At 47.5% G+C, this 22,184-nt stretch overlaps 1 protein-coding gene across 2 annotated transcripts in view; it reads right to left on the reverse strand.

Moving 5' to 3' along the window:
* mdy (diacylglycerol O-acyltransferase) overlaps positions 1 to 22,184 on the reverse strand; it is a 95,122-nt gene that overhangs the window by 53,734 nt on the left and 19,204 nt on the right. For both annotated transcript variants that reach the window (XM_017911346.1, XM_017911347.1), the window contains exons 3-4: positions 14,789 to 14,883; positions 2,485 to 2,537 (exon numbers count right to left, since the gene is read on the reverse strand). In XM_017911346.1, the coding sequence (XP_017766835.1) occupies positions 2,485 to 2,537; positions 14,789 to 14,883 (148 nt within the window). The remainder of the gene's footprint in view (positions 1 to 2,484; positions 2,538 to 14,788; positions 14,884 to 22,184) is intronic.

Here is a 22,184-nt window from a genome sequence, read left to right on the forward strand (position 1 = left end):
AACCGTTATCCCACGGTTTGCAATTTGTCAACGTATCACGGGTACCTAGGATTATGCGATCGCTAATGGCTCTCACCTGATTAAAACTTCCGGATGCCCAGTCGTCCAGGTATCGGGTCCGATTACGCGCACGCACACCGACGCGTTCACCCCGAGCACGTGGCAACTCATGGCGACGTAAGAGACGCGGGGTCGACTCGTATGCTTCTGCTCGCGACGATCACCGAGTGACGACTGATTTTGAGACTGGTTCGAAGCGGATAAGGTTGAACGGCGAGGCACGAACGCGACGGGGAGCCGGACAAAAACATTTCGACTAGCTCGCTTACTTGGGATTTGCGTCGAGGCAGCTCGAAATTCGTAAACACGCTCGTCGAGCGCTCACGTTTCCAAACACGGAAAAAATCTATACGGAAACGTATCCACTTAGCTCGGCGACGTTCCGACCTCGGGCTACCCGTATAATTAACTTCGTAAACCTGTTTACTCGAATTTGATCACGTTTTCTCTCCACGCGTTCCATTGACAATGAAGCCTAACGACGAGACCACCTCTCGCTTGTCGTTTTTCCAAAATTCACGGCAAATTTAGGTTTCTGCTACACATCTATCCGTGCACGCGGTGGTCCCAGAGCGGAGTCAGCACGAGCAATGTTTACGCTGACACGATACCAAGCTCGTATTTGCGTCATCGCCAAGGGGAATATACGATATAAGGTATATAGACGTTAGCCAGAGCATCGCTAATTCGTTGATGTGGAGGGAGAAACAGAGAGAGAGAGAGAGAGAGAGAGAGAGAGAGAATAGTCGAGGGTTGCGACGTGCTAGTTACGCTAGGCCGATCATCGAAACCGTGGTGCTCGTTTCATCGGCTAGTTCGCCATCTTTACGGTCGCCAGATAAGGGAACAAGCTTTCGATTCGATGTTAAACTCGTTATTATCGCGTCGGATAAAGCGGTGGATCGTGGATCGTTTCGCGTCGCAGAAGAAACCAAGCATCCCAAACGTCTATCGATCGGTGAACCTTACGCAGCCGGCTAGTCGAGTTTCTAATCCCCTGCATCGCGAGATTGCGAAGTTCCGATTCGCTCCTGTACGCCGGTAAAATAAATTCAAACGCGCGCGAGGAAATGTTTCCACGCGTTTTCGATCTACGTTTCTGCCCCTTTTCGCGTACCACGACTTGAAATCCCGCGAGTCGTATTCGAATATCAACGAGTTCTCGCTTTACAAACTTCGTCTAATCCGCCTTTCCGCGGCCGATTCGCGCTGATTCGACTAAGCATAAGAGGCTGCTTCGGGTTAGTTCGATTTTCAAGGCTGACTCGATTAATACTCGAGCTTCTGCATTTTCCGAGCAAATCCGCGCGTTTCGATCGCGATTGCTGATATTTAATACGACTCGAGTTACACGAGCAGAGATGTCGGACCAATTACGAAACGTGCGAAAGGCTGCTCCGCGCGAGAAGCGGTATCACGATCGACGTTTTAATCGGCGTGGATTTATTTCCGGTGGGAAGAAAATTACCGCGGGATACATGGCAGGCTCATTATGTGACACGTACAGAAAGTCCGTATATTCCTTAGGAACGGTCTGCGCGCGAGTCGTAAAGTCATAAACTTCTAAAACTACTGACCAGGAAATTGCCTTCGTGCCGTGGAGGAACTGTAAACGAAAAAATTTAATTTCCAAAACGTAAATAGCCGCGTCCGCGTCGGCTTTACGACTCCGGCCAGTTCGCGGCGCAACGGTTTCCGAGAACGTTACCGCGGAGAACGGTAGAAATTAGAAATTAGATTTGCACGACGAAACTTGGCACCGCGACCATCGTCGACCCATCGGTCGGTTCCTGGGTTCGATTATTTCCAGAGAGGAATAAAGTGGAACGAAGCGGAGTACACGCGTTAACGTTTCGCGATGGATTCGCGGAACGAGGACGTGGAATCGACAGTTTAGCGATACAGGGTGTAAAAGGCGTCCCCGAATCGGAAGCAACATGGCTGGGCTTGATATGAGAAAAATGCAACGACCCGCGGCTCGTCTCCCGTGCACGTCCGCCATTTTTGCCTCACGGACGTGTAAAGTTTCCGCCAGCGACGCCATATGCTCGAGATATTATTATTAGTTTAGTTTAGCAACGTGCTTCTTGCCAGGAGAGTAGGAAGGGGTGAACGAGGGTGGGAAAAAGCAGCCGCGAAACGGGTGAAAAATATTTTTCCAACTTTCCTGCGTTCCTCTCTTAACCAGCCTGCGTCCGTCACCCTCTTTTCGACACTATACTCGACCGATTTACTTTTTGCACTGTCGTGTGCGCGCGCCACGGAAAAATGTACAAATTTTCCTGCACGCTCACGCGCGCGGTAGAAAGTTTTTTAATATCCCTGCGCATCCCGTGTCGCTTGTATTAGCACGGAGAATACGTTTACCGTGGTTCGTTTCGAAAAAGAGGCTCGGTTACGGGCGATATTAAAAGGGTTACTCACCACCGACAGTCCCTTTTCGATCAGCAGGCAGAGACCTACCGGCACGGTGGCGTCTGTAACAGAAAGAGAGAGAAAGATACATGAAAACAAATAATTCGATGACTGCCATAGGCAAGCGAACGAGCGAATGAACGCACGAGATCGGGGACAATCGAGTGGCCGCGTTCGTTGTTCGCATTTTTCGAAACGGCGAACCTCCAAAAGGTCAGTCACCCGGGTACCTGTCCTCTGCAATTGGCTGCAGACAACAAGTGACGAGGGTCTGTCACGCGATCCGACGTTCTAGAGGTAATCGAAAGAGAAGGGACAGGGACGACGACGGGAGAAACAGTAGCGCGCGAGGTGAAGGCTGAGCAGCGAGGATAAACGTTACCGGTGATCGAGAGCCCAGCTGGAATCGTTGGAAGGGATAACACACAGGACACACATATAGACATCCACGTGTATAGGTATGCGAAAAAAAGGGGAAAAACCGATATCGAGCTAACAGCGACGAAAGCAACTCACCGATAAATCAGCTAAAATAGCACTCGCTACAAAACGGAAACTCGATCGAACGTCGCGTTCCTATGGAGTAACCGACGTACCGTGAGTTAGCCGGTGACTATTGTCCACTCCACCCTCGCCGTACAGCCCTATTTAATTTCCTAACTGTTTCTTCGATTATTCCACGAATCGCTAACACGATATAATTGGCACGAAAAGTTAATTATTCTTCGAAACGCTCGTTAACGTCGCGCACGGATACTTTTCGCGGTATACCTATTCGAAGTTTGGAAAATTCTTTTTAAATCTTGAAAATCTAAAATAAAGGATAACAACGGTATCGGGATGCAGATTAAGGTAGATTAAGGGTAGTTATAAGTTCGTTCTTTGCTTTTTCTCCGCAGACATCATCATCGATGTGATACACTAACCAGAAGTTTGAAACTGCTACGATATCGATTCCCGTTTGTCGAAGCAGTTTCCAAGAATCGTTATTTTCTATAATAGATATAAGGAACCGAAATCTGCGAAGATATCGACTTTTATTACAGAGTATTTGAAATATCGGTTCCATATCGGTTCTATGACGGTTCGGTACAGGCTACGGTTACGGTTCGGCGTACTGCATATACGTGCATATATTCTCGCATCGGCTGCATTACGATTCGCGTAATTCGCGGTACTATTGATTTCCCGAGACCGAAATAAGTATAAAATGGAAAAAGTTCCTCTGGAAATATCGCGTATTGAGTTTGACAAATCCTGTAACGCGCTTTGAGGAATCGATGTAAAGTATATGTTAGCGTAAGTAGAAGAGAGATACGCAAGCGATTACGCGAGATACTGTTGCGCCACGGCTGTCTGGCCAGTAACGAGCCGTGACTACTGATCTTTTAAGCGCCACTCTTTTCGTTCACCGCTCAAAGAGAATATTCCTCCGTGCAATTTCTGACCCTTCAATTTCTAATCTCGCCACTCCTTCTTACCTTTATTCCACCTACTTTCTTATGACTCCGCCCCACTTCTCGCCGTGCAATCTTACTTTTATCACACCGTAAGCCTTTTACGGTAAAATAAAAAGCGCAATGGGGATAGAGAGCGGAGTAAGTAGAATTTTGCTCAATAATAGCGACGTATCGTAATGAGCTCCGCCGCGGATGAGAACGAACCAGAAATCGGATAACCGGGAAATCTGTAATCCGAAAAAACTTTTCAGCGGTACGATTCCACGGACGAATGGCAATCGTAACGTCTGTGAAATGCGAATTTTATTCCCCGCCGGTTTCTTTATCATACTCTGAGCTGTTTCCGCCGGATTCGCCGAGCCAAAATACTTTTGTAGATTATGCCGGGATTCGACGGAGACCAGCGCGATAGCGCAGGTACGTACGTACGATTTCATTTCGAGCGGTTCGTACCCATATTCTTCGAAGTATCGTCCGTCCTCGCGGATAAAATATGGCGAAACTTAAATAAGTTTAAGAGATGCAACCGCACGATAGGCACACCGGCAAAATTGAGAGCCGCGAGATCCTCGTGGAAGCGGGTCACGGACCTCGAGCACACCAACGTTTGCAAATGAAAACGCTGCTTGCAGCAAGAATATCAACGCGAATTAAACTGCGACGTTTTAATTATGATAAAAGGGTATTGTGACTCTGTATCGGCTTTGTCGACGTAAAACGGTTTAACGGCTGGAAATGCTTAACCGACGACGCTGCTTCGATAATTACGTACTATACGATATTAGAGGGAGTAAAAAGAGTTTAAAGAGCCGGGTAGCTTCGGTTACGCGAGTGTCGAATCGATTTTATTTCAACTGGTCTCCGGTGAAAGAGTGCCGGCGTGTGCGGTACTCGAGAACGCGAAACAGGATAATTAGCAACGAATTAAGAACGATTAGCGGGTTTTGCAGCGGCGAAACGAAAACAGACAGCACTCGCGGCTGAATTCTTTGCTATTTTACAGGCAAGTCGTCGTCGTTGGCGCGATATCATCCGCGATGGAATTCACGCCGGGACTGGCAGCGAACGTCAAAGAAGTGACGTCTGTAAATTGAAAGAGCATACGACGAGAACGAGCTTGTCCCGTGGAACGGGAAATATCTCCGGTCTAAACTTTCGCCAATTTCCGATTAGTCACCTGCATACAGATCGAAATCGAGCTCTGCCGCCACTGCCGGCCATTTTATCTCGTTATTAACGGACCGATTAGAATCGATATCGCGTGTGCCGCTTCGCGAATACTTCGTTGAATATTTTTTTCAACGAGCAATCGTCTCGATCCCGGTATACACGGGCAGAGGTTCCGTTTGATTAAAATATTTGCGCGTGCGGTTACCTTGATCGCGCCGCGTTAATTTTTCAGATAAACTGACCGCTCTGGAATCGATTCCGATGGTTGAAAGGAGCGTGTTGCAAAAATCCGGTTTGCCGAAAATCGAGCGACCAGGGGCCCGCGAAAATACGCCCGCCTGGCCGGGTAATGCGTAATCGTTTCGACGTCGATATTTAATTCAACCGGATACAATTCGAACCGCGCGTCACCGAGATGACGGTGCGTACTCCGCCAACTTTATGACATCGCGTCGAACGTTTCGTTGATACACGGTGCCGACGCGTTTTGGTTGAAAAGAAATTCGAGCCTCGCTCGCCGGTGCCACGCAAAAAGCGACGAACGAAAAAAGGGAAGGGAGAAAAAAAGGGAAGAAAAAGGGAGGGAGGAAAAATGGAGAAAAAAAGAAAAAGAAATGAAAGGAAAAAAAGAGTGGCAAAGGGAGAGGCCACGATTGTTTCACCATGACCGACACGTGTTCCCCGTCGACTAATTACGAGCTCTTTGAATTCGAACGCGTTTCACGAGTTTCTAGCATTTTTCTGGCCCGTACCGAGCGATTCGTACACGCGCTTTCACCATCTGCTGAATTACGCGCACGTGCGGCCGCGGCGCACGAAGGAAGACAAATAGACTTGATCGACGAATCAAATGCGTTGCATTAAGCCAAAGAGACGTGAAAAAGTCCGTTAATTATAGGAAAGTCGATTAATACGATAAATAGCATTCGCGTGTTTCAGTATATTTCATCGGGGAAACGGGCAGAGCCCGGGGCACACAGTGGAGGAAATAAATTTCTTTTGAAGCGCCGTTCGATAAATTCGCTAAAATTATTTCGAGTGCGCTTCAGCTGGAAAAATCTGCCATTGTGTTGAAAATGGTACGTGAAGCTTTTGTGATACGGCATAATATACAGTTTTCGAAAAATAGCACACCCGAAGAATTTTCAATGTTTCGCTGCTAGCTTTGCATAAACCGGCCGCCAAATTTTTGTCCCCGCCCATCAAATATTCCTTCAATAGCCTTATAACAATCCCAGTGGCACGAAATTATTGATACATAAATTTGATATTCGCTGGTTTATTAATAAGCACGGATCAAAGGAGTATGCATGAAGATTTCATCGATCTCGTCCGATGGATGTATCGATAATTCAGAGAACGTATTGGTCTGACGGATGGCACTGAGGTATCGCCAATTCGATTCACCTGCCCTCCACGCCGCTGTCTAATGAGAACAAACGATTCCTCATATTTCAGGGTACAACCGAATCCCTCGTTCCTCCAGCTGGGACCCTCTTTGCTTTCGACTCTCCTCGCTATGGAGAACGGACGCCGCGGAAAAGGGAGAAAGAGCAAATCCAAGTGACGTCGAGTACGGCTTGCTAATAGATATTAATGGGACCCTTTTTGCCGTGGAAATACGACCGTTTTTCCATGCGAACGAACAGCTGGGCATCTTCGTTGCTACGCAGCGAGTGTGAATAAAAGAAGGAACCGGAACTGGAGGAGGAAAGGTACCGAGCGACGGTAGCCAGGAATATAAAGGAAAAGCGCTTATATCGGTCGTCGAAGAAAATGTCCGAAAAAATTAAACGAGAGAAATAACCGTCTCTATGGAAGCTTCGCTGCACGTAAGGGAAGAATACACGGGCAGGGTGTGCAGGGACGTAGAGACAGCGCGCAACCAGGGTACCACGGTCTCCGCGTGCCTTTGCGTAACGCACGGTTATCGAGTTTACGTCGCGTTTCGCATAATCGAGTCGATACACTCGCGTCAAACTTTTCTTTGATCTCTTCTACGAATTTATCGCGAAGCGACGGAAAAGAAGAATCGAACGATCCAGGCGATTTACGGGACAAACGCGTCAAATATGTCGACGCGATACACCATGTACGCAGCCGATTAAATGTTGCCAAGCTAACAGGAAATTGGTTACATATTCCTCGATACCGTGTTTACGGCTACAATTTAGCGGGAACGTCCTCGGTCCCCGCGACAGTTTTGTTTTCACGGCGTAACGGTCATGATAAAATCAAATTTTATACCCTGCTAAAAATCTGCTCGCGTAAACAGGCCGACATGTTATTTTAATGAATAATTGCGCTCGATGGTAAATACGTTGGTACCACGGCGAATAACCACGCGTACGTATCGTTTTATACAAGGCTGATTAAATAAAATTCCGGTGTGCGCGAAACAATAACCCGATACCGGTCGATTATTCGTGCTTGTAAATCGAATATCGCGTTGCTAGTTTCCCGGCATTTTTTCGCAATCGTCGATTATTAAATATCATTCGGGAGGAAATAAATAAACGAATAAATTAAATGAGGTGCACGGTGGCGAAGGACGAATTATCGAATCCTCCTTGTGTCAACGCGTTCGCAGTTGCGGCGAAAGATCAACGCCAACTTCCGAGTTTTTCCACGGCGCCGAAAATCTTCCGCGAATTTCCTAATGAGCCACACGGCAGTTTGCTCCCTAACGAGTCAGCCGTCGCATTAGCGGGATCAAATTTTTCAGGGAATTCATCGGGAAGGGAGCGAACACGAGTGAAATGTTTTCTTTTTTTTTCCTCTTTTTCCATTTTTTTCTTTTTTTCCAACAGAGGGAAAAGACAGAGACGAGATGAGCAGTGGTATCCAGAGCCTCGAGGGTAATCGACCTCCACTCTTGAGCACCTCTCGGATCTCAGCCGCTAATTAAGACTTTTACTTTTTCCTTGGTAAGTCTCTTCTATCTTCTCGAGTGTCCTGAGGGGGGAGAAGGAGGGCACGACGACAACCGGCGTTGGTTACGAACGTGGGTTCGTGAAAAACCGTCGACCGAGATGGCGCGAGAGCACAGCTGTCGGAAACGGGACTAAGGGGGAGGATGGCCGACGGGATAAGATCAAATCCGAGCAGGCAAATTTTAATTATATCCCGACATCGAGTTGGCAACATTCCGTCGTTTTTAATAAAACTTTCATAGGGAAAAGGGTAGAAAAGCAAAAGAAACGAAAAAGGAAAAGCAGAGGCCAGAGAATGGCGGTGGGATGGCTGCGTGGCTGGAGGATTTTCGTTCACCGGTCTATGGCCGATTAGCTAGCGGTAATTTATAATTTACGCGCAATACCGCTGAGACGATGTCCAAGGAGGGGAATAATCGTTGGAAAATGTTGGTCGAAACGCGTGTTAGACACGATACGAGATGGTCGAGAATTTAATTAGGGTCCTCGCGTATGAAATATCCGAACGCGCGATCGAACTTTCCGAAATATCGTTAATAATATCAGGCGCATTTAATCACCGCTTCGGGGAGAATGAATCGCGTCCAGGCACATCCACGGGACTCTATCAATTCGAACGCAATTTATCATGCCGCGGTTCGTGATAAATTACAAAAGGGTTGCAGATTTTGAAGCGAGGAATTACGTTACTAGCCTCCGCGGGGGTGCGATCGTGTCGAATAATGGTAACCAGAGATCCGAGCGGTAACCTGCTCTTCGCGTGGATCGTCGTGTCGGGACCTACGGTTTCGATATCGGAGTCGAGATTCTAAATTGCGCGCATAAATCTGCGACGGTGCACGGTTCGCGAAAGCGAGGCCGGGAAAGCAGAGGGTTAAAGTCGCATGAGCCCGCGAAAGCCCTCGTTCGAATGGTGCGAGCTCGATTCAGGATCAAGGATATACGAAGAAGAATAGCGCGGAAAAAGAGCCCTGACTAAAGAGAACGAAATACGGGGCGCAAGAGGGTGGGTAGAGGGTTGCGCTCGAGATATAAATACTCGCTTCAACTCGAGAGACGAGGAGTGAAAGCAATGATTTTCACTCGGTAGCTTCTTTTTCCGTCTTTCTGCTTCTTCCTTCTTCATCCTTTGCACCGCTTTCCCACACCTCCTCTTCCTTTCTTTTTCTCTATTGCGAGCAGCGGCGTCACCATCAACCAGAAGAGCTTCACGAGTACCCTAAACCGCGGGGCGCCGAGTGCTAATTACGAATAATTATGAGTACTAATTAAGGCTTCCCTTTGCAGCGGCGCACGAATTACGAGCAAAGGCGTACGTATAATATACCCGCGCTTTAACGGCGCTATTAAACGCATGCTAACACCATAGAAATGATCGGCTTTGAAGACACGCAATGTACCCGCAGACACGAAACTTTCGATGGCCTCTCTCGTACACCGGGGGCAACATTTGTCCCCCTTGTTCACGTGGATATTATGTAAATCGAGCGCGATCTAATCGTCCCTTTACACGCTGTTACCTCCGTGTTTTTCAATTTTCTCGGCAATTTTTACATCAGGCCACGGATTAACATGTAAAGACGACGCGATACCGCGTCGAGGTGACGACGACGATTTTTTGACAGGTCGGAACGCGATATCGGAAAAAACGGGAGAGGTACACGGGCCACGAAATTGTTTATCTCGTATCGAGAACCACCCGTGACGTTTTACCGATTCATAAAGAGTTATCGAACGTCGAAAAATGATTCTTGCTCGTTCTCTTTGCCCGTTGAACTTCTATCTCTCAGATCGCTGCGTATTTGTAGATCCGAATGCGCAAAACGAGGACAGAAAGGGGGGAAAAAAGAAAGGAGAAAGAGAAGTGTATTTAACCACTCGAGCGTGATACATATCGTCAAAGACTCGGGCCGAATCAAAGCTCCGTAATATTTTTAATTTAAAATTTATTTTCGATCAAACGCGTCACGCTGGTTGATAAGATGGCAAAGAACTCGACGGAACGCGCGGTTCGGTTCGAACGCGGTGTAAAAAATTAAACAATCCTTGGGTAATTCCCTGGTCAAGCCTCCAGCGGTGTAAGTCGCGTGGCTAATTAGTATTCGATTCCGATCCCGAGTGAGGAACCCACCCCGATTGCGCGATACAAAGTCGACAAGCGTTTCTGATAAGCACGGTATTTAGCTAGCTACGTCGACCACGATAGACGCTGAAACCAGATGCACGGATGGTGGATGCGTGAAAGGCTTTTCGCAGGCGCAATCTCGCGTTTAATTCGATTATTATAGCCTGGGTCGTGTATAGGCAGTGGATTAAGTAATTCATACATGGATTCGCGCCGCGTCTCTACCGTTTTCACTGGCCGTGCCGCTAACACGACCGAACCCCCATAGTACCCATGAATTTGCACGATGCTACGCGAAAATCTGTTTCCACGATTTTCCCGCCGCTACGAGCATGCGAGCCGGAGTGTGTATGGACGCAACGCGGTCGAATCATCGCGATGGCCTACGGTTCCCGTGGAGAAATAAAATCAGCTGCAGAAACGGAGAGCTAGTGTTCGCGCTACTATTGGCGTTGCGGCTTTTTGTTATCCTCTTCCGCGATGGAATTTTATTATACCCTTTTGTTCGAATTACCTCGACCGGGGGTCGAAAAATTTTTATATCCACGTCAATTACGAACGTTGGAAAAAGTTTAACATCCCTCTCTCGGCCAAGAATAACCGGTGATACCTGCCAGCTGTTTTTCTCCTTTATTTCTCTTCTTTCACCCCCTCATCCCTTACTCCGGGTCGTTCTTTCTGCGCAACTACATCGATGAGAAAAGTTAGCCGACCCGTAATTCGATTTGAAAGCGATTCCGCCGGCCGAATCGGTACATCGCGCAGAATGGAGTCGAACTTTTGCCGGACCGCCGATTGTTTCATAGGCCGGCCATCGTTGGAAACGACGATGATCGTTAATGGGGCGGGGGTGGTCCATGGTGGAAAAAAAGGTGGAATTATTCCTTTCAATGGCCGCTTCGCAGCTACAACTTTCGACCAGGCTAACGACGTTCTCGCGCGGTTTTCAACCCTGGATTATCCCTTTTTTATCCCTTTCTTTCAGCCTCGTCTCCTTCCGCGCGCGGCCAGTGCCGAAAATAAATTTCAATGGCTCGTATCCCGGGATGCGAGGGCATCGATGGCATTAATTCTCCTCCGCTGCGGCGAAAATCTGCTCCAAGTGGCCGATATCGGTGATAATTACTTGGATTTTTCGCGCACGAGCTCGGCTCGACGGCGCACCCCCGATTTAGGTCACTCGTGCACGGGCGAACGGTGCACGAGTGGATCCGAATGCTGGAAGAATTATTGATTTCATATATCAATTTGTCTTTGTTCCGGCCCACCGTCACTTCCAGCTTAATTTAAAACGCGCCGGGCTTAGCTGATTTTTGTTTAATTCGAAAAGTCTTCCAGCCCGTACCCTTAACCATGCTTTATCCATTAGCGCGGCACGGGAATCGGACTCGCGGGGTGTATGCAAGCGCCTCGAAACGTTTAAGGAATTGATTGGAGTTTACTTAAGACAGATTGATTTAAGGCTCTCGCCGAAAGAAGCGCGAGTTTCTTTCGCCGAGTCGAAGCCCGGCTCACGGTTCCAGAGATCAGATTTTCTTAAACGAGAAACAAGTGGGAAAAGTACCTAAGAAGTTAATACTTCCCCGCGGTCCGCGTTTATTTCGCTCGCGATCCTCTTTCGAATATCTTTGCAGATATCTCGTGGAGCGAAAAGCGAAAAGGATTTCGTTACGTGATGCACGTTGCCAACGGAGATTCAGAGGCAGGATCGCGAACGAGTCGCGAACCGTCTGCTTGTTGCGCCCCCTTCGCCGTTCCCTCTTCGCTAGTTATGTCACTGGAGAACCGTGCGCATTGAGTTACAGTTAACTTTAAGTTACCGCGAACTCGCCGTCCCGAAACTTCTGCAAAACCATCAAACGGACGCTTGCTATAGGTGGTCGAGCAGCAGCGTTTCCTTCGCTGAAAGAAACGCAAGGGGGTGGAATGCCGCGAAAGTGCGTCTATTCTCTCCGTCTACCTTTTCTTTCGCTTTCCCTCGGTCCGACGAGTTAAACTTTCGCAGTTACTTCGGCCGGGATATGTGAATCCGAGGAAAGGGGCGAACAAGCGCGGTCGGTTTTATCGCGTTCGGGCTTTTTTTAACGGAATTCAATTATACCCCTAATGCAACGTCTGTGTTTCGTTCCCCTGGACAGCGAAATGGTTTCGGATCGGGCGAAAATAAAAATGGAAGCTGATTCGAAGCACCGTGGAACGCGCGATTGTTTGACAGGCGCGTTCTCCGCGCGAAGAAAAGCAGATTTCGAGTACCGGTGGAACTTTAACAACGATGTCATAACGCATCCCTTAACTCGATGACCCACTCGACATCGATTCGCGCGGCCAAGTGCCGTGGCGAAATTGCATCGCGGCGCTGCAGTAAAGTATGCAATTAACGCTCCGCGTGCGAGTATGAAAAATACATTTCCCGCGGCCTATCGAGCGACCGGTCATCCCGACGGATCAACGAAACAATTCCGGGAAATGGGATCAGAATGCGAGCGTGACCGAGTGGCAGAGCCGCGACGAGCAGTGGAAATTCACCGGTTCTCGTAAAACTGTCAGCTCCATCTCGTCGAAAAGATTAATTAGAGGAAACGAATCCGAAAAGGAAGGAAAAGAGTGGGAGAAGAAAGGGAAAAGAAAAACAGAAGCTCGCAGAATCCCAAGGGAAGAAGTGTGTCGGACGGCTAATCAACGCTGGAAACCCGGAATAAATCACGGAGGTCAGCCGTTTAAACGGTATAATTCGCGCTTCATGACGTCCACGGAATAATTAATCCCCTAATCGCGAAAGAGCGAGCCGCGAACTCGGAGAGATCCTGGCTGGGCGCCGTTTAAAAAGCAATCTCGGCAGCCAGGCCGTACAGGAGCCGTGAAAATTATTATGCGAGAGCCACGGCCACCGGATAGGAGGCAACACGCCGGAGGGGTGTATTCGCTCCAACGAACGAGTCGGGGTTATAAAAAGAGGAAGAAAGCAGAATGGAGGGACGTAAAGGCTCGGGCGGTAAGGAAAGAAGGGCTGGTACGACGAAGATTCTGAAATATGAGAGCTATTAACCGTAGTTCCCTATGAGCATTACCTTCCCTCATGTGTAAATAATGCAAGCTACCACCCCCAGGAATCCCCGTTTCACCTCCCGCGCGCCCCGTTGTTACTTTGCAGCCTCTCTAGCCTGTACCTGTGACCCTGTACGTGTAATCTGCAGGCTTGCACGCGGCCGTGCAACCCGCCGGCGCAGCTGCGGAACGAGAGTTTAAACGCATATTCACGGGGTGTTCCCGAAGCATCGAGGCCCCCAGAATCAGGCGCCGGAGGTTCTTTGTAAAAGCGCCGCACAGAGGGAAAGTTTCCCGTGGAGAAATTAATTTCGCTACCTAATCGCGAGGATAATTAGCCTCGAGAGTTGTGGAGTATCGGCAAATTGGTGCAACTTACGGGGACGGTTTTAGTAGGTCACTCGCTCGCCGGCTACTCGTTCTAGGCGTAACTAACTCTGTAACCGGTCGAGTATTTGAAACCGTGTACCCGTTAATCGAGCGAGTCGGCACGTCGCACCGTGCCGTGCAAATTCCGCGCGGCAGACTGTTGTGCGACGCGAGAATTAACGACGATGTACAGGTTGTTAATAAATTATCCAGTTGCATCCACCGAAGCGATCCTTCGATTCGGGATGAAATGGTATCGAGAAAGAATCACTCGTGGGACACTAGCGGCGGCAAGGAATTATCGAATCGCAAACGAAAGAGATCGATCGACGATCGGACGAAAGGGATTCCGCGCGTACTCTTCGCGTCGCGACGCGCGGAAAATTCACCGCTGCCCGGTCGGCCGATTTTCCACGAAGTGGCGAAACCAAAGGAAGAAAGCAAACATTCGCGACTCGGTGTGCTCGCAGCAGCGGAGAATGCCGTGGTTCCGGATGAAAACGCGGATAACCGAGTGCATCGCGCACCACGGTAAAAGGGACAATGCGTAGGCGGCGGCTCGCAGATGGCGAAAGCGAGCTTGCCGGAGCGGAGAAATTTACGCGTATCGCCGCGTCACCGCGCCAAATTTCGTACCTTTTCAGCTTTAAACGACGGTTTAAAGGGTCCTGCGTTTGACGATAAATCCGAATTCAGGGGTCGACGGTTTATCTACGAACCGGACACCCTGCTGGCCATCATCTCGAATGAGTTACGATAAACTCGGCACGCGTTGAAACGTGCCTTCGAGGAACACGGTGGAGATCTTTGAAATTTAGCTAACAATTGTAGCTGTCTCCGCGGAAGGCCCGTTACGGTGAAACGTCCAGCCTGTCGCGGACGAGTCACACGCTAATTACTTTTACATTCAAATTAGCAGCTTTTGCCCACGTTCCTGGCGCATATTACCTTTTTGCAGCTGCTCACTTTTGCGTAACACGCCTCTATAGCCGCGCTTTCGAGAAAAGTCGCGTTCGTCGCTCGAGTAAAATACGGTGGAGGAATATATGGCGATTCTCGCGTCTTTGATAAGTCTCGCGCGATACGCGGATCGCGATATTTCTCTTTTCCTCGAGTTTTATCCACGCGTAAATTCGCAAAGATCCCAGCGTGTCCCTCGTAATTCTTCCACCTGGCGAATTTCGCGGTCGGATATCGTGAAAAGGACTTACAGATGATGAGCAGAATCGACGGATGCTCCTCGCCACCTTCGTATTTGCCGCTGAAGAAGAGAACCCATTGCCACGGATCCACTCTGATCCCGTACCTAGGTTGAAACAAAAGAGAAAAGCATGTAAACACTTGGGAAAGTAGAAAAAAGGCGGAACGTCCCCGTTCGTTATTATCATCCCCCCTGTCACCCCTTCCAGATTTATCTCCGGAGTCACGCGAAGCGAGTGTCTACATCGCGATACGGGTCGAGGGGCAAAGGCGTCGTTATTAACGTCTGTCTTCGATGCGATGCTCTTCACGGGTCCTTGAAAAAAGAAGACACGAACCCGGGGGATGGGGAAAACGACGGGGAGGCGAAATAAAAAGTCACGGCTCCCTTGATCCCTTTGTTCCACGGGTAAATAATAAACGTCACCCTGTGTTCGCGTCTAAAATTTAAAAGAGGGCGATGGACACGACGAGGGAGGATGAAAACGATCCTCCTTCCTCTTCAAAGTCCGCTACCCTGTCGCGTAGCAATTTCACGGATAAACGAATCGACGTTCGCGAAACGTAGATTAACCAGGGAGAACAGCCCGATCCCGTTCCGTCCGTGTCGTTAAACCCGATAGAATCATCGTTCGACTGTCCGTTAAACATACATACTTTCGTCCCGAAAGAAAAACGACTGGCCGGTCGACGGTACATCGAGCCCCGCCCTCGGACCAATTTTTATAGCTCTATATCGACGAGATTTATCGCGCGCCATCGTATCAATCCGAGCCATCAGAAACGTTTGTTGCACACGACCGCCGGCGATCACGGAAGACAAACGAACTACATTCGTGGCCGGCCAGCGAAGGAGAAAAAAAAGAGAGCCGAAAGGGGTAACCGACACTAATGGCTTCAGGTCGAACGCGTCGGGTAACGATGATAAACGAGGCTTATAGGTGAAGTAATTAAAGTATTTGAAGTGGGCGCGGTTCGACACGGAGGCGAGGATATTTATTGGAACGCGATTGTCGGCCTATATCCCTCCTTTTTCCGCCACAGCCCGCCACCCCTTTTATTTTTCCATCCCCTAACCGCGGCCGCCACGGCCGCTCCCGTGCCGCTTTTCGTCGGCACAAACGCAATCAGTCACGTTGACGCAGGCAACGATAATTGAAGAGCGAGCCGGAAAAATCAAACGTTTATAATTGATAGCCATTGTGCGTACTCCGTGTACGGTGGTGAGCCAAAAGTGATTCGAAAGGGAACATCAATCCCCTTATATTACCGTCCGGTAAATCACCGCTCTGTTAGAATATCGCGTATATCCTTGCGCAGTTTCGCCGATTGAATTGTTAAACACTTTGCCGGACCGGCGAAAAAATCGATACGCGTCACCGAATATCCCGGATTGGCCACGGTAATACGTGTTAATTCCTTTCCGCGATGTAAATGAAATATACGTGCAAAGCCGCGAAGGCAACGACACATCGGAAAGCACTTTACCGATACGCCGGGATAAAGGGGGACGTAACATCGAAACCGGGGTATCGTGTTTGCGGCAACCGATCGCGAACGTGTACGCGAATATCTTGACTTTAATCGCGATATTTTTCCCACCCCCCTCTTCCTCTCCTTTTTCCTCTCTCCCTCTCGCGACACGGGATCGTACGAGAATTTTATGAATTATTCCAACATTAATCTTCGATGGTTTATCGGTAGCTGGGTCGCAGCGATTCTCGAATAAACTCGCCCGCGAGTTATAAAATATCCGTTTTCGCGATATGGAAACTGGCAATGGTAAAAAGAGAAAAAAAAAGTCGGAGGTTATCATTAAGGGCACATTCACACGCCGCAGGAAGAACACGGTTAGAAGCATGTACGATAGCTCCCATTTTCATCAATCCCCATTCACCTCGGTCCAGGTCTAACCATCGATTTCTTCGAGCCTGGTCTCCTTTGCATACGGGAAGAATCTGTTTTTCGATACCACGGGAGAATATCGTACGATTCGTTGCGAAATATCTCTGTCGCCTCGCGTTTCGCTTATTTATCGTGTACCGAGAAAAGACGATCGAAGCGACGTCCACGTACGTACGTACAGCGTGGTCAAACACCGATAAACGCATTCGCAAAAATATTGATCCGCGATTTATAAATATATATACGGCGAAATCTTGTTCGGTGCATCGGTGTCTATCGCGAACGATACGAGTTTATCAGAGATCCGCGGAACGAGAGTACACACACACGGTTGTGTGTGTCGGTCAGCTGTCACGACGCTGCAGACGCGAAGGTGCACGCGTTCGAAGCGTAAAACTTTATCGAACACACGGAAAAATTCGCGACGACTGGTGGTTGTTTATGCGAGATAAGCGTGATAAAGTAATCGAAACAGCGAGAACCCGGTATATCGCAGCCATCGAAATTCATCGATCCAAGGCGCGAGGTAGGAACGATATTAAATTTCTTTTGCCGAACGAGAATAGCAGTTCTGATCCGGGCGCACCCGTTAAATCCGCGCCCGTTCTTTGCTCGTCGAAGTTCGTTAATACAGCGTCACGATAAAATCCCCAATTCCACGTCGATCCGAAAGAAGAACGGAGATGGATAAAGAGGGGTGATCGAGAAGAGGGTCGTACACTCGATTGCAGCCAGACAGGGACAGCGATGCTGGGATAGAGGGACGATGATACCCGGAGAACTTTAGATTGAAAGAGTTACGGCGTCAATATGAAACGTTTCGGTGTAAAGAAAGAGGGAGAAGGAGGAGGGAAGAAAAAGGAAAATAAATAAGAAAACACGACCGTGAATGGTTCGCGTTAAATATTAATAAATGACGAGGGTGGGTAGGTTTATCTTGGCCATGCAGCCGGTGAGCACGTTCGCGTTGTTACCTTTTATCGCTGGTCTAAAGAGAGTGGCCGCCTGCCACGGCACGGCTCGGTGATTCGATAGTTTACGCGATCGAGCTATAAATGAGCGGAGGCGCATTGACACGCATTAGCGGAACGCTCGCTTCTCCGGTGTATAAACGTCAACCGGGGCGAGCAATTTTTTCTCTCCCATCGAAACCGCCTCTCGCTGCCTGCGTTACGTGTAATCGAACGACCTGTAAAAAAAGCTCTCGGCTGTCTCTCTGGAGAGAGCGCGGCGGGAAAGATCGGTGACCTGTATGGCCGTCCGTGCCATCATTAATACGATTTAAAACCTCGTTTAGGGGTGTAATCCGGTGACCCGAATTTTGTCCGGCAGCGCACGATCATCTAATGGAATTTCAAGTTCATAGTGTAATTGGCACGATCCGATTACGAGTACAAAGGTTTATCGTGCAATCTGTCAGTTTAAATCACTTTCCGTGGGATCGTTAATCGGATTAAAGTGCTGGCGGAATGTGCATGCAACTCGGCGTAAACATCCAACAGCGGTATCCTCAATTAGACTCAAAAGCTTGCCCGCGACGACTCGCTGCGTAATCGACTTGTCAACGGAACCGCGTGCCGGTAATCCGAAAGACGTCGGCGTAATGCGACACCGGCGTGGCGTGTACGAAGTATCGTAATTAATGAAACAACGAAAGGATCCTCGCAGGGTCCTTCCACCTCGGTCTTACGCCGATGACTTTCCGTTTTCGACTCGGGTTGCACGAGCTTCCCGTTGCGCCACGCGACCCTCCGCCACTTTCCCCTACGTGCATGCTTACCCTCTGTCACGAGCGCACGCGTGCCTATAAACCCGAATAAATCCTCTTAAAACAAACCCAAAGCCACGGACACTTTAGTCCAAACTCCAAAGTAAACTTATTTCCGCGAGATAACGCACTTTGAGCCTTCCCAACGTGAACCCAGCCAGGCCGTGCCGCTTGCAAATAAATCTCGCGACGTCGACGTTCCGCGGATCCGAAAGAGCGCAGTTTTCAAATCCCCGGGTTTCGATGATCGATTTACGACGCGGAAACAACGATATACGGAAGCATCGAGACTAAAGACACGAGCAACGATACCGGAGAACGATTCGACGGAAACTATCGCGAAGCCGGAAACGACTAATGCCATTTTTTCACGCTCGGTAATACCGAGCAACGGTACAGTTTCGAGGATTCTCCGACAATAGCGAGTGTAATCCGGATGAACGGTGGACGAGTTTTATTTCTCGGCATGACGCGAATCCTTGCGAAAATCGCGGGCAAAATAGAACGACGGGGATGAACGTGACACGATGGATCCGGCTGTCTCTCCGCGACGGACCCGATATCGAATCGGTGAAAATTTTCAAAGCCGGACATTGTAATCGTTGCTACGAATATGAAACTCGTCGGCGAAGCTTTGAAAAATAATGGCTGAAACTTGATCGGGAATCTATGTTGTTTCGCTCGTTGTTCAAGAGTATTTGTTGTCAGACGGGAAACAAATATCGCTCTCGCTCCTTTTTTGCAACCTTCCAACGTTCTCGCGCGGTATTTTTAACGATACCACGAGGATTCTAAATTCGCAGAGGAACACGACGACGCGTGACGTCCTGTTCCCGAAGAGATGAAGAACCGGAACTCGTTTTCGATTCGATCGTCGAGACGTATACAGTGGAGAATTTCGCCGAAATGTTGGCTAAAATCCATTTTTCGAGTGTAAAACTGCATTTTGCTACTACGACGTACTGGTCATTGGCTATTATTTCAACGTAAAATGTACTTACGATAAAATGCACTTGTAATATTAAAAAGGTTTATAACTTATTACGTGTATTGTTAATAACGAATACAACGAAAATTTATAGTGAAAATGAAAAAATTAATAGACGTAACAAAGAATTAATAAATAATAAAAAATTATTACACAATTTCATAATGCGTACAATAAAATTTTTCAATCTGACACTTCTGTACCCTTTTATATCAATTTTACTGTTCCATAATATAAAATGAAATATTAATCTACACATATGTATACATAATCGTGATCGCTATGCTCGCAACAAAAACGATAAAGCACAACCGGCGTCACGTGTCGTTTCGAATCGTTCGTCGTACGACATGAGAGAACGCCAGATAAATTATAAAGCGATCGACTCACCGTTCGTATGCCACTTCACCGTATTCATGTAGCTCGAAGTTAACAACACATGGAACGTGCGCCTTGGCCTCTCTGCTCTATGTTATCTCCAGTCGGATTGATGAAAATGTCTATTCATTTCTAGAAATTTCTCCAAAACACTCGAGAAAACACACGCTGATAAGAACGCCATGATGGACTTCTGCGCAGGAACAGTTGCGCGAAAGTAGCGCATGCGTAGTTCGTAATTTCATCTACGCGTGACGTCAGAATGCGCGCGCAACTAGCGCATGCGTAGCTCGCAACTTCATCTCGCGTAATATTACAATGCACGCGAAATGTGACCACGCCTAAAACTATTTATTCCGAAGCCATTAATTGCTAATATCAATTACTTATAATATAATTACTTATAAATGAAAGAACTGCATCAGCAGTACTAAAAAAAAATTGGGAAATTGATAAACTCTTAGAACTGCATTGTAAAATTGACGTAACAAAAGATTAATAAATAATAAAGAATTATTATGCAATTTCATAATGCGTATAATAAAATTGTTCAATCTGACATTTCTGTACTTTTTCTTTTGGTCGATTTTACTGTTCTATAATTTAAAATGAAATATTAACCTACACTATATGTATACTATATGTATACGTAATCGTGATCGCTATCCTCACGGCGAAAATGATAAAGTACAACCGGCGTCACGTATCGTTTCGAATCGTTCGTCGTACGACACGAGAGAACGCCAGACAAATAAAACGATCGACTCACCGTTCGTTTGGGTTTTCACCGTAGTCATTCAGCTCGAAATTAACAACAAATTGAACGTCCACCTTATTCTCTGTGTGGTATGTTGCCTCCAATTCAGATTGATAAAACTGTCTATTCGTTTCTTGAAATTTCTTCATGACACTCGTAAAAATACGCGGTAACATGACGCCATAATGGACTGCGCATGAACAGTTGCGCAAAAGCGGCGCATGCGTAGATTCAACTTCGTCTAGTTTAGTTTATAAATTATCAAATGTATGATTAATAATCAATAAGTATTGTTAATAATAAATTGTTTACCCCGTAAATTTATAATAAAAGTGAAAAAATTAATAAACTAACAGCTATTAATAGAACTTTTAATGTACACTTGTGTTAAAATATACCTATAATTTACAAAAAGTTTATAAATTATTGCACTGATTGTTAATAACAAATTAATATTATTACCAACAAATTGTTCGCAACGTATATTTATAATAACAGTAAAAAAATTAATAAATTATTGGCTACTAAAGCGGAAAAATAATAAATAATGGAATTCATATAGTCAGAAAATTTTCGATTGGGGTGGGGGATTTGGCCGATCGGCGGCTATATAAGGGGCGACGCGACGCAGCAAAACTCATTTGTCGGTTCGACTTCGGAAGTGTGACACCTAAATTTTCGTTGTGCGCGAGGGGTGGGAATTCGAAGTGAGGTTGGGGCTAGCCCCTCCACCCTCACCCCCACCCGTTAAACAATTGACTAATAATTTTTATTTTGTTTTCAGGTATTAATTATTTTTTTATTTCAGCTTTTTATTTATTTATTATTTATTAATTATTTATTAATTATTTTTTCTCTTTCCAGATGTTATTTATTCTTATTTGATAATTCGAATATTTCGTAGAATATTCGAGTGTCCCATCGTTGGGTTATTTATGTCTCATCGTTGGGTTGTTCATATCTCATCGTTGGGTTCTTCATGTCTCATTGTTGGGTTGTCCATTCCATTTAATTCATCTTTATGGTTTACATTCGTTTTGATTTTGTTATGTTTTACTAATCTTTTACTAATTTGTTTCTTTTCAGCTTTTCAGGTTTTTCAAGATATCGTACTTTCCGTGTACACGATAACTCCACGCCTCGTAAGTCATTCTCATGGCTCGACTCCGATACTCATTTCTGCCACCGTCAATCTCGTCATGCGTCGGGATCTCTGGTGGTCCTCGGGCTGGGGAGGCATCTGGTGCAACACGAGGGTCCGTCGACCTTAGTCGTCCTGGGTGCCAATCCGTGCACACGACCGGGGGATGGGCCCTGCAGTCGGAATCATTGCAAGAGCGTGCCTGCCTGCCCCTCTAGCACTTGGCGGCTATGTGGTTATGTTTGCATAGAGCCGGGGTATGGAGCATGCGCGTGATTCCGACTGTTAGGCCTCGCATAGGACCCTCGGATTGACTCTGGGTGTTTCCCTGGTTCGTTGGCTGCCTTAGGTCATCGAGTAAGCCATGGCGAGGTCGGCGGTGGCAGGGTGGGCAAGGCCCGATCGGGAGGGTGCTGTGGCCGGAGTTGTCTCGTACACGGGAGTGCGTCGCGTAGGCTAGTCGGTCTTTC

This window comes from Eufriesea mexicana, unplaced genomic scaffold (genome assembly GCF_001483705.2).
Source record: "Eufriesea mexicana isolate 0111107269 unplaced genomic scaffold, ASM148370v2 scaffold124, whole genome shotgun sequence".
Taxonomy (NCBI): Eukaryota; Metazoa; Arthropoda; class Insecta; order Hymenoptera; family Apidae; genus Eufriesea; species Eufriesea mexicana.